At 41.3% G+C, this 13,638-nt stretch overlaps 1 protein-coding gene across 2 annotated transcripts in view; it reads right to left on the bottom strand.

The window, feature by feature from the left end:
* CWF19L2 (CWF19 like cell cycle control factor 2) overlaps positions 1-13,638 on the bottom strand; it is a 211,498-nt gene that overhangs the window by 134,107 nt on the left and 63,753 nt on the right. For both annotated transcript variants that reach the window (XR_012800018.1, XM_075592377.1), the window contains exons 7-8: positions 12,278-12,393; positions 10,741-11,408 (exon numbers count right to left, since the gene is read on the bottom strand). Coding sequence is in view for 1 of the 2 variants with exons in the window: in XM_075592377.1 (XP_075448492.1) it covers positions 10,741-11,408; positions 12,278-12,393 (784 nt within the window). In the remaining variant the exon portion in view is untranslated. The remainder of the gene's footprint in view (positions 1-10,740; positions 11,409-12,277; positions 12,394-13,638) is intronic.

The raw sequence follows: 13,638 nt of genomic DNA, 5'->3' as shown, positions 1-13,638 counted from the left end.
TCAAACAAACATACCTGTGTGTGGAAATGAAATCAGAAATTAGTCCACCGTATTCAGTATGCATCCAGGTTTAAGGATTTTAAAAGATGTAGAAAACATCCACAGATAACTCGAGTATTAACTCCACAGACACTTTATGTGACACAGCCATTGTCGTAAGAAAGAGCGTCCAGTACGCCCCTTGATTTTCTTATACTTGGTGTGTGGTATAAGTAAAGTCTGTTTCAATAAAAATAAACACATTTAGAATATGCGGCATTCTTTAGGCAAGTGTTACAATAGCCAACCAAATGGCTATTGTAACACTTGCCTGAAGGGACGTTCGCGATCCTGAAAGCTTGCAACTCTCTCAACATCCGTTAGCCATTAAAAAGGTATCAGCTTTACCATAAAGGTGTTTTTATATTTTTAATGATAAAGTCTCTTTATTTAATGGAATAACAGTACCAGCCTACACCATTGTTTTACCAGGGATCCTAGGGAGCCTTGGGTTCCCCGGGCATCCCTAAAAGGTTTCCTGCAATTTTCTGGTACATTTGAAAATTGTACTAAATACAGGAGAATTTACAATGCATCTAATCCCAGGCGCGCTATTAGAGAGGGTTGGGGGTTCCTCAGAATTTCCCTTTGGGTTTCTTAACCGAAAAAAGGTTGGAAACTACTGCCCCACACAGTGGTATAAACAAGTTACTGGTGAAATGTAGCACAGAGGGTATATATTTGTGTTCACTAAATAGTCCTACAACTTTGCTCTGCCAACAAAGAATTTAGGATCCTAACAAGCATATTAATGCTTAAAAACAACAGACTTGAGATGAAGGATTGAAGCAATTAAACAACATGAAGCTCCAACTAGAATAGTGACTATGATGGGTTGAGTCTATACACTGCACAAATGTGCAAATTTGTCTTGGCTTTCTCCTCCACATGAGGCAGGCAATGAGAGGTGAGGCTGCAGATTAAAAAGATGGAGCAAAAAACAGTACAATATGTTCACTGTGTTTTCTGGCATGTGGTAGCAGCTGTGCACGTCACAGGCAGTAAATAATGAATGGGTGATGGTGCTGTGTGGCATGCAGTGTAAGCAGCTATCCTTATACTTGGTAAACTAAAGTTATGCTTGTTTTCTAGAAAAATGAATTGATAGAGTGTTTCGCTCTGTGTTGTAGCAATAGATTGCTGGAAAACAAAGGAAACATCCAGCACTCTGGTTTAAGTATTTCTTCTTTTAAGTAATTAAATACATACATACAGTTGTGTGAAAAAGAAAGTACACCCTCTTTGAATTCAATGGTTTTACATATCAGGACATAATGACAATCATCTGTTCCTTAGCAGGTCTTAAAATTAGGTAAATACAACCTCAGATGAACAACAACACGACATATTACACTGTGTCATGATGTATTTAACAAAAATAAAGCCAAAATGGAGAAGCCATGTGTGAAAAACTAAGTACACCCTTACTGCTTCCTTAGGAATTAAGATGCTAAGTAGCAGACAGGTGCTGCTAATTAAATGCCCTTGATTAATTGATCAGCAAGTGTGACCACCTCTATAAAAGCCGAAGTTTTAGCAGTTTGCTGGTCTGGAGCATTCAGGTGTGTGTTAACACAATGCCAAGGAGGAAAGACATCAGCAACGATCTTAGAGAAGCAATTGTTGCTGCCCATCAATCTGGGAAGGGTTATAAGGCCATTTCCAAACAATTTAAAGTCCATTATAAACCATGGCAGTGGGCACCATTGGGGTTAATCCCTTCTCACTCTAGGTAGGACAGGAAGTAGACTTTTGCAGGTAGGCCATATAAGGCCCCTCCCTCTTCCTGCACCTTAGTCTTACGATTCTTCCATAGCTGAAATATATAACTGATAGGCATTAGACATACATAGGGAGGGTAACTATGTGCCCACTGCCATGGTTCCAGGAAAAGAAAATTACGGTAAGTTGTTTAAATTTTCTCCTTTCCTGATCACCCTGGCAGTGGGCACCATTGGGACATACCCAAGCAGTGCAAATTTTAGGGAGGGATACATCAGAATAGACAACACCAGTTTAATGCCTTATCAGTTTGACCTTTATTAATACACTTTACACTTTATTTTACTACAGTTCCTAACACTCTACGCCCAAAGCTTGCGTCAGCTGATGATTGTACTTCTAGTCTGTAGTATTTCAAGAATGTATTGAATGAGGACCAGACTGCCGCTATGCAAATCTGTCCTGGTGTATCCTGGGCTTTAAATGCCCATGAAGTAGACATGGCCCTTGTAGAATGAGCTTTAATGTTCAAAGGTTTATCTTGTCCTTTGCTTTCATAAGCCTTTTAATACGAGACACTATCCACTGGGAAAGTGTTGTCTTTGAAGCTTCTTGACCTTTCTTCGGTCCCTCTGGAATTGACTTTCTGATATCTCGCATCCTTCCAGGTACACTTTTAGACATCTTACCACCTCTAACTTGTGTAGTCTTTCTTCTTTCTTATTCTTTGGTTCTGGACAGAATGTCGGAATCACAATTTCTTGATTCATGTGGAACTGTGATACAACTTTTGGCAGGAATTGATGTACTGGACTGAGAAATGCCTTGTCTTGATGCATGACTAGGAATGATTCCTTGGCTGATAGAGCCTGTAGTTCTCCCACTCTCCTTGCTGAGGTGATTGCTATCAAAACGCCATTTCCCATGATAACCATTTCAAGCCTATCTCCTGTATAGGTTCAAACGGAGCTGCTGTTAGTACATCCAATACTAGGGACCAGTCCCCTGTAGGTACCCTGTTCTTGATTTGAGGCCTTAACCTTTAACTGCCTGAAAGAATCTGATGATCAATCTTTCCATTGCCAGATTTCTTTCCAACAAGGCTGATAGTGCAGACACCTGTACTTTCAATGAGCTAAGACTGAGACCTTTCTCAAATCCTTTTTGCAGGAACTCCACAATTGATACAATTCTAGGTGAAAGGACTTCTGTTTTCCCTTTTCACCCCAATCGCGAAAGCAAAGCCAGATTCTATGGTATACTTTCGATGTGGAACTTTCCCTTGCTTGTAAAAGGGTTTGGATTGTTTTGTCTGAACAACCTTTCAGTCTCAATGTTTCCTGCTCAATTGCCATGCCGTCAAGCCCATTGTTTGGCATTCGGATGACATATTGACCCCTGTCGCATCAAACCTTTTGCGATCTGGTATGTGCCATGGTGTATCTACTGCCATATTTACCAAGTGTGTGAACCAAAGCCTTCTTGGCCAGTAGGGTGCTATGAATATCACCTCTGCTTGGTCTTCCCTGTTTTCCTGATTGTTTTCGGAATTAAGGGAATTAGAGGGAACAGGTATACCAACTTGAAGTGCCATTTGAAACTGAGAGCATCTGTACCCTGTGCGCTTGGATGAAACAGTCTGGCACAGTAGTTCCTTACCTTGCGGTTTTGGTGTGTCGCCATGAGATCTATGTCTGGCTGACCCCATCGCTCTACCAGTTGTTGAAACACCTGTGGCTATAATGCCCCTTCTCCTGGGTGTATGATGCTCCGACTTAGAAAGTCTGCTGTGACATTTTCTAGTCCTGGGATATGTATGGCTGTAATTTTTGTAATTTTGGCACTCTGCCCAAAAGAGGATTTCTGCTGTGAGGTTCATCAGCTTTCTGCTCCTGGTTCCTCTTTGTTCGGCTATATACTTGACAACTGACCTGTTGTTTGATTCTATTTTTATACAGCCACCTCTTATATGGTCTTGGAAAGTTTCTAAGGCCCTTGTACTGCTTTTAATTCCAGCAGATTTGATGGAAGATGCTTTTCCTGGTTTGTCCAGGTTCCTTGCACCAATGTTTCTCCCATCTGGGCACCCCGACCTGTGTTGCTCGCATCTGTTTAAGAAACGTGCATGGGACTAAGACAAGGCATTGCTGAGATCTGAACTCAGGATCTCCTGTTTACAAGACAGCCGCTTTAACCAACTAAGCCACAGTGCCATTGACTTGTAATTCTTACCCAGTGCACTGGGTGTAGTGTTTGTCCTTTTCCCAGGTTTCTGGTATCTTCCCACCACTTTAATTCTTGTTTTGTGTGTGGGTGTAACAAGATTCTTGGTCTCATATGTATTGCTGCCCATTTTCTGCCGCTTAATGTTGAAGCGAATTTCCCTAGGAGCTTCATGCATTCTTCTGCTGAAGTCCTGGTAGCTTTCCTGAGCTTCTTTGTTGCATGGCTATGTCTTGCCTCTTTGCGTCTGGTAGTCTCACTTCTCCTTTTGCTGTATCAAATTCTACCCCCAGAAATCTTAACAGCTGAGTGGCATGAGATGGCTCTTGTTTCTGTTTATTAACCAACTGTGGTGTTCCAGAAAGGTTATACCATCTTCTGGTCTTGTTGGAGTTTCTCCAGACTCGCTGATTTTACCCGGATGTCGTCCAGGTATGGGTATATATCTACCCCTCTTCTCATTTCTGCCACTAGAGGGGCTAGAACCTTTATAAACGTCCTTGGGGAAGTCGCCAGACCAAATGGCAGTGCTGTATACTGATAATGATCTTGATTACTGTAAACCTTAGGCATCTTTGGTGTCCCTTTGTTATGGGCACCTGTAGATAAGCATCTTCTAAGTCTTATTGCCACCATCCAGTCTCCTGGTTGTAGCTCTTGAATAATCAGGTTCACACTTCTTAGGTTTAGAATTGCTCTGTACTCCCTTGTAGGTTTCCTTACTAGAAAAATTCTGGAATAAATTTCACTTCCTCTTCCTGAGGTACCTTCTTTATTACTTCTGCTTGTAATAATTTCTTTAAAGCCGAATTATTCTGCCTTCTTTTTTCCTTGGACTGTATCCATGTTATTAAGAACATATTTCTTCTTGGCATCTCTCTAAATTCTATACTGTACCCCTGATGAATGGTGTAATACCCAATTGTCCTGTATCGTTTGGGCCCATGATGCAGAAAAACTGCTTCAGTCGCCCTCCTACTGGCAACTGTCACAAAAAAAAAACCTGTCCTGGCCGTCCCTCCATGTTTTTTGTCTTGGAGATGACCTGCCAGGTCTATATGCCTTTGCTTCCTTATATTGGTTTCTATTAGCCTGTTGGAAACCGAATCTTCTGCTTTCTTGAGGTAAAAAATGCTCTTACCTCCTGATGCTTTTGTTATTATTGCATCCAGTTTGTTACCGAAGAGGAACTCACCTTCAATGGTAATCCACACAAGTTGTTCTTTGATGCTGTGTCAGCCATCCACTGTCTGAGCCATAAAGCCCTTCTTGCTGATACCGCCAGCACCATAGATTTTGCTGCTCATTTTACTTCGGACAGTGCTTAAGAATAGCACTTCTTTCCCCACCTTTGTGTATTGCTTCTTCAATGTTGGCAATTATGGCAGGTATGAGGATGTTCCTGCGGTAACGTATGTTTTCTTCCATACGTATCATCTTCCTATCCATAGCGTCCTCCAATGACGCAAGTTCCTTATTGGAATTGTGGTCTTCTACTATTCTGGAAATAGCAGTATCCACCTTTGGGCTGACATCCCAAAATGTTACCTCCTCTTGTGGGAATGGATACATCTTCCCAAACCTTTTAGGCGTAAATACTCTGGCGTCTGGTTGCGCCAACTCCACCTGAATGAGGTCCTTAACTACTTGATGGATAGTAAAGACTCTACCTTTTTAAAGCAGCCGCAGTACTAGCAGTAGTAGCCGCAGTAGCAGCAGTAGTAGCAATAATAGTAGTAGTAGCAGTAGTAGCAGTAGTAGCAGTAGTAGCAGTAGTAGCAGTAGTAGCAGCAGTAGTAGCAGCAGCAGCCTGCTTAGCCTGTCAAAGCAGGCCAGTACAGAAACTCTTGAGGCAGCCAGGACACTTTTTGTCTCGCCCCAAAATTTTTATCTTTTTGTGGGTTAACTCCTCAATGTCTTCCAGTTCCAAACCTGTATCATGGCTTTGATGAGTGGATCCACCCTTTCTACATCAAATTCAGATTCCTTCCTGAATATCTTGATCTGATGAATCCATTTCACTCTCTGACACATAAAAACAATCAATTTCAGACCCATATGATGAAAAACTTTTCCCCTTATCCAGACTGGTCTGGGATCTACACTGGCGACACACTTTATTTGAGCTCGGCTAGTCCCACGAATTCGGGTATACCCGGGTGTATTGAGGTTTGTGACTGTTTTCTGCCCGAGTGCATTGAAGTATTTTCCAGCAAGGGATTGAAGCATTTTATTCCCGCTGGCTGCAATACTGCACAGTATATATATATATATACTGCATTACAATTCATGAATTTATGCCATCTGGTAGACACGCGAAGCATTGCAGCCTATTAAATCCTAATCATTATCATTTAACAGATCAGCCGCCCGTCAGCCAGGCATGAACCCAGGCTGGGAAGGCAAACGCAACGGGGCTTGTCAGAGGTGAGGAGCGGCGCATTCCAGGTATCTGCCAGGTACATACTGGGTATTTGCTCGAATAAAGTGTGTCGGTGCAGTAGATCTTCCTGCGCAGGGTTAACAGCTTGCTGTACTGCCGCATCAACTCTCTGTTTAACAGCCTCCTTCATCAATAAAGAAATGCTCATTTGTTCATTGGTATCACCTGCAGGTGTCTTAAGACAATCTTCACATAATTACTTCCCTATTAGGGCTGGTTTCTCACAAGCTGAACACCATTTAGTTTTCTTAGCAACCTTTCATTTATGTTGCAGGGATTCCCCCGTCCCTTTGAAGATCCTGCTTCTGGGAGGGTAACCACCGAACTAATTTATAAAAAAAAAAAAAAAATACTAAACATACACCCTAATGTACATATACCATCTCTCTTTCCCATGCAGAACTAAAACTAAGGACTCACCTAGTCTTGGGAACTGAAGTTTGGGTGTTTCCATTTTTGAATCCATATCCAGCACTTGGCTTTTCTCTGCTGAGCGTTCCATGCTGCAGCTTTCACTCACACATACACCGTGTGGTCGTCGCTTATCTGACGTCATCAAGTGCTCGTGCACGGCTCGCGTGTCTGTACGCATTTGCCGGCGTGCCGTGACGCGCACGCTCCCGAGCGGCCGCCTGCACTGTACCCCTTTTACCGCAGTATCTCAGATACACATGCGGTCAATATTAACCTCCTTCGGTTCGCAGCAGAATTACTGGGGTAGTTCACCGCCGCGTTCCATACGCTAGTGCGGTCAATTGAGCCTCCTCTGCTCGCAGCTATGGCTGCTCCCCCCTCCGCCTGTAGCGGGCTGCTGGGTACTTTACCGCAGCGTACCATACGCTTATGCGGTGAGTCTGGGCCTCCACGGCTCCCAGCTGCAGCTGCTGTGCGCCTTTGATCGGTCCTGCGCGGCTGCAGCTGTTCCTCCCCCCCAACAGGGGCTCCCCCAACTCTAAGGGGTCTCCGTCTCGCCACCCGTAGGCGCATCTCGGAGCTTCAGGGCAGAGAGGCTGAGACCCTGGCTATCTGCACAAGGTGCAGTAGGTGAGCCCTGTTAGAAAATAACAAATCCTACTCCTAGCTGTGAGGACAGGAAAAAGACTAAGGTGCAGGTAGAGGGAGGGGCCTTATATGGCCTACCTGCAAAAGTCTACTTCCTGTCCTACCTAGAGTGAGAAGGGATTAACCCCAATGGTGCCCACTGCCAGGGTGATCAGGAAAGATTATTCAAAATTGGAAAACATTCAAGACAGTTGCCAATCTTCCCAGGTGTGGACGTCCCAGCAAATTCATCCCAAGGTCAGACCGTGCAATGCTCAGAGAAATTGCAAAAAACCCAAGAGTTACATCCCAGACTCTACAGGCTCAGTTAGCATGTTAAATGTTAAAGTCCATAACAGTACAATTTGAAAAAGACTGAACAAGTATGGTTTATTTGGAAGGGTTGTCAGGAGAAAGGCTCTTCTCTCTAAAAAGAACTTGGCAGCACGGCTTAGGTTTGCAAAGTTGCACTTGAACAAACCACAAGACTTCTGGAACAATGTCCTTTTGACAGACGAGACCAAAGTGGAGATGTTTGGCCATAATGCACAGCACCACGTTTGGCGAAAACCAAACACAGCATATCAGCACAAACAACTCATACCAACTGTCAAGCACGGTGGTGGAGGGGTGATGATTTGGGCTTATTTTGCAGCCACAGGACCTGGGAACCTTGCAGTCATTGAGTCGACCATGAACTCCTCTGTATACCAAAGTATTCTAGAGTCTAATGTGAGGCCATCTGTCCGACAGCTAAAGATTGGCCGAAATTGGGTCATGCAACAGGACAATGATCCCAAGCACACCAGCAAATCTACAACAGAATGGCTGAAAAAGAAAAGAATCGAGGTGTTGCAACGGCCCAGACAAAATCCAGACCTCAACCCGATTGAAATGCTGTGGCTGTGCATAAACAAATGCCCACAAACCTCAATGAACTGAAGCAACGTTATAAAGAAGAGTGGACCAAAATTCCTCCAAAACGATGTGAGAGACTGATAAAGTCATACAGAAAATGATTACTTCAAGTTATTGCTGCTAAAGGTGGTTCTACAAGCTATTGAATTATAAGATATAGTTCGTTTTTCACACATGGCTTCTCCATTTTGGCTTTATTTTTGTTAAATAAATGACAGTGTAATATGTCGTGTTGTTGTTTATCTGTGGTTGTATTTACCCAATTTTAAGATCTGCTAAGGAACAGATGATTGTTATTATGTCCTGATATGTAAAACCATAGAATTTAAAGAAGGTGTACTTTTTTTCCACACAACTGTATGTAACCAATACCAAGTAAATACTTTCCATCTTACATCGAAGCAACATTTTACAATTCATCAAACATCTAAAGTTATAAGCAGAAATTCACTCCACAGTGCGCAATAGTGTGTATATGAATGAATATATATATCCATATATATCCATATATATCCATATATATACAGAGAGAGACAGAGAGAGACAGAGAGAGACAGAGAGAGACAGAGAGAGACAGAGAGAGACAGAGAGAGACAGAGAGAGACAGAGAGAGACAGAGAGAGACAGAGAGAGACAGAGAAGCTGCAAAGTGCTCCATAGGATACTGGGACACATCCTCTGTGGTTTAAGTTACATTTATTATAATTGTTTCACTGTTTATTATATATTTATTCTGAATATCATTAGATTAGGGGTACACTAATTAATTATTTACTTATTAATAGTTTTACTTATTGCGTTACACAGTTCTTTATCTAATTTATATTCCCACCTTAGCGCTACATCTTTAGTGATATAATATATATATATATATATATATATTGGAATTGCAGTGGAAAGAGCAAAATGACTTACAATAAAATGGCCAGATCTAGAAAAATGCTGTTTTTGTAACCTATAATCCAGGAGCTTTGACACGGATTTAACACACGCTGGCACATTTTCAAGCAGTCTTTACTCGCACAGTGCTGCTCAATAGTTTTGTTATTTTATTCTCCAAAACTAAGGTTACCTGTTCGTGCTCTCTGACCTGTGTTGTCAAAGGAAAACTCCACCTTTCATGCTTATAAATACAACCCAAACTAAATACATTTGAACATATATTTTATATAAAATCTTTCCCATGTTCAAGATTCAAGTCACGCGACTGGTGCAACCATAATTCTCGAATGTTCATTGCCTATTTTTTGCAAGGTATAGCACCAGAGCGGGCAAAAATTACTTGTCCTACTTTGAATGAAAAGGTTCAATCAAAATACAATACAAGCAAGAAGTGCATCTCTATACATTAATTTAAGCACTATATACTCAAGTGAGTGCCGTGTATAAAGATGTCCTTTATTTTTTCGGCTATTACCCAATGGTATTCTTAGTTGACAACCAACAGAATCAATACAGTAATAACATTAAGACATTCTTACTGTAGACAACAAAAGTTATCTGGGCTGACATAATCTGTGTTTTATAGTCATGTCCTTTCTTTGCTGTACATAAAATAAGCATATTGGGAGATTTGCTAACTAAGATGGCAGGTAGGAAACTAGTAATGTAGCTCAATAGGATATCAACTAAATAACTACACACAGGAACAAGTAGAAAAATAAGGCAGTGCACTGCCCAAAGTAACAGAAGGAGGCTCACGGTTTTAAGCAACAAAAAATAGATTTATTACATAAAAAGAGGACAAAAGGGTCCCCCCTAGGCCACAGCAGGGGTCCACCAACTAGTTTCAGGCAAAAATGATAAAGGGCATTTTTGCCTGAAACTAGTTGGTGGACCCCTGCTGTGGCCTAGGGGGGAACCTTTTGTCCACTTTTTATGTAATAAATCTATTTTTTGTTGCTTAAAACCGTGAGCCTCCTTCTGTTACTTTGGGCAGTGCACTGCCTTATTTTTCTACTTGTTCCTGCCATCACCTGGGAGATTGCACGCCTATGAAGATTCTGAGATTGAATACTCCAGGAGAAACTGAGTGAGTTCACTTTGTGGGTCGCTGTACCCCTTTTTTCTCTGATATATGGGACGTTGGTCTGTACTATTTAGTTATGGTGTCGCTGGCATTAGGTACTAGCCCCCTAACCCTATTAGGGCTCGAGTTATGCTATATGCTTACATTGAAGGAGTTTATCCTAAACCTCAGTTTATTATGCCAATCAGGACTTGTTTTTTCTGATGCACTGGCTTTCTACACAACCTTAAATAACTACACACATACTGTTTAGTGTTTATGCAGAATCAACACAACAGTCCCAAAGTCAGTAGTATCCCATCATTCTCTAAGAAAATAAAAATACCTTGAAGATGATGACTGTTGTTCTCCAATAGAGAGATCTTTATCAAGTTTTTCTTCGGTATCCTTAATTTCATTGATTTGACAGTCTTCCATTTTGGATTTGGGTATCTCTTCTTCACACGTTTGGTCTTTAGATGGTGTTCTTCTCCATGATGCATCTGTATCATCACTTGCAGGTTTTTGGAAACTATTTCTGAGAGACGCTTGTGGAGGTAACAGTGATGTATTATTCTGTGGTTTAAAACCAGCGGCATCAAAAGAGTGGTCTTCTTCAGAAGGTTTTAAAAATTGGTGTTTAAGTCTGAAAGGAGACTTTGTATCCTCACTCCTTTCTGGAACACCACCTTCTCCGAAAGATTTAATTACATATCGTTTATGTTCTGATTCGGGCCTATTAGTGTAGGATTCTCTTTGGTCACCTCTTGGTTTTCCTCCATTGTATTCACAACCTTCTTTGTGGGTTGCTTTGTCATGCCTTTGATAGTCTGTATAACGATCTCTGCTTCTCTCATCATTAATACGTTGACCTGGTTTTACAGATCTTCGTGATTCGTTGTCATGATATTTAGATTTCCTCCACCGTTCTCTTCTGCCATCGTGTTCTGTATTAAAATTCTGTGATGCAGCCTTTTCTGCTTCATTCATTTTATTTTGGAATATTTCCATTGACTGAATTGGTAAACAAATGGATAGTACAGTATGTTAGAACTAAACTTGCAATGCAATTTTTAGAGTAAAACAAAAATGTACTTAACTTTTTAAAACACTGTTTACAGTAAAAAAAAAAATTGGCACGCATATGGACTAGCAAAAAGTAATTTTTTTCTTTCAATATCACATATATTTACATTTAGATAAAACAAATCAATAGGAAGAGCATATTGGCAAATAATCAAAAACAGAAATGCTAAAAAAAATTCAAACTTTTTTTACGACAATAATATACACAATATGTGGGTTGTTTACCACACCATGCTTAATGGCTGTGGAAAATGTGTTGTAACACCGGGGCGAGTGGCAATTTAAACGTGGTACTGGCATCTATTGCTGCCTCCGCTATGTGCAGGAACAGTGCGAGGCTTATGAATCGGTCGCTAATGTAATGGATGTGGTGTCGGACCGTGGGGGTGTGGTGATGCCCACCACACATGACCTAAAAGGTGGGAGGAGGGAGCAAAAGGCCTGGGAGGCACGTGAGTGAGCAAACCAAGCAAGGAAAGCAGACTTGGCAGCTCGCAATGAGTTAAACACCCACCACCCCCCTACATCACTCTTTCCACCCCCCCCCTCTTCCGGCCTTCATACATCACCCCCTCCCTCATGTCACCTCCCCTCACTTCCTTAATGCCTCACCCTTTCCCCATGCAACACCCTCTCCTCTTCCCTTTCCTCATGCGTCACAATCTCCTCTAACATCATGCGTCACCCCTTTCAGGGGGTGATGGAAGCATCAGTTTCAAACCAGCATATTATAGGTATATCCATAATTGTTTCTCTCAAGGGATAAAAAGCGATACACAATGTTGCATTGCACTTACCCCATATCTTTCAGCAATAATGTCCTCAAGACTTCGTTTTTGTCTTTCGGATTGTTCCTTCATTCTCTGATAGGATTTTCTTAACCAACCCAAACCACCATCTTCAACATGAACAACTAGACATTCGAAATGTAAGTGAAATAATTCTGTGTTATAATTTGCCAAAATCTCATGAACCTCAATGTACACAATCTTAAAACAGAAGCATCTCTACGCAAGTTTTTTCTTAAAAGTTGGTTAGTTGTGGTACATTGGCATTTCATGTCTTGAAGACGCCCTTAAAGATCTTTTAGGCCAAGAAAGCCCTGAGAATATTCTGTAAATGATTATCCTTCGCAGCCAGAGAAGCATATATAGCAGTTACTGCATGGGAAAGAGAGACAAACTGGGGGGAGGGTGTAGAAAAAGTAAACCTTGCAAAAATAAAACAAGGGAGTGCAGAGAGGCAGAGATGGGCAGAAAGGGGGATACAGGATAAACACGCTCATTAAGCAATTGTCAATACAGGCATACCCCGCATTAACGTACGCAATGGGACCGGAGCATGTATGTAAAGTGAAAATGTACTTAAAGTGAAGCACTACCTTTTCCCCACTTATCGATGCATGTACTGCACTGCAATAGTCATATACGTGCATAACTGATGTAAATAACGCATTTGTAACAGGCTCTATAGTCTCCCCACTTGCGCACAGCTTCGGTACAGGTAGGGAGCCGGTATTGCTGTTCAGGACGTGCTCACGGGCGAATGCGTGAGCTGCTGTTTGCCTATTGGACGATATGTACTTACTCGCGAGTGTACTTAAAGTGAGTGTCCTTAAACCGGGGTATGCCTGTACACTCATAAAAAACAATGGGCAAACAAAGTCAATTATTTTATTTTTCAAATCATTGGAAGTGGACTTATTTCAGATTGATATTATTTCTGGCTCATCTATTCATTTTTCAAAATTGGGCAAGAACAAAACCTAGAGAAAATGTGTCTATTTTGAAATCCCCATTTAGATTAAGATATTTAGCCGTTACTAGCAAAAAAACAAAAAACAAAAAAAAGCATAGTTGCCCTGTGAATAATATACATGGGTTCATGCTTTCCTGATTGTCACACTATTCTTTTTCACCAACTAAGATTATGCTAGCGGATTTAGATATGAATCACATTAATTTATTACTCTGTATTTCCAGAGTGTAGTTTGAGAAATGAAACAAAGAACCAAATACAAAAGGTATCATCATGTCTAAAGCAGGATCCTGGTTCACCAGAATATGATTAAAATGTAACAAGTTTTGAACAGAAATTGAAATGACAAAAAATATTCTTAGATCAATGTCATTGCTCCCATTTAATTGTGCCAACATCT

This window comes from Ascaphus truei, chromosome 3, assembly GCF_040206685.1.
Source record: "Ascaphus truei isolate aAscTru1 chromosome 3, aAscTru1.hap1, whole genome shotgun sequence".
NCBI lineage: Eukaryota > Metazoa > Chordata > Amphibia > Anura > Ascaphidae > Ascaphus > Ascaphus truei.
This window is presented reverse-complemented; position numbering and strand designations above follow the sequence as displayed.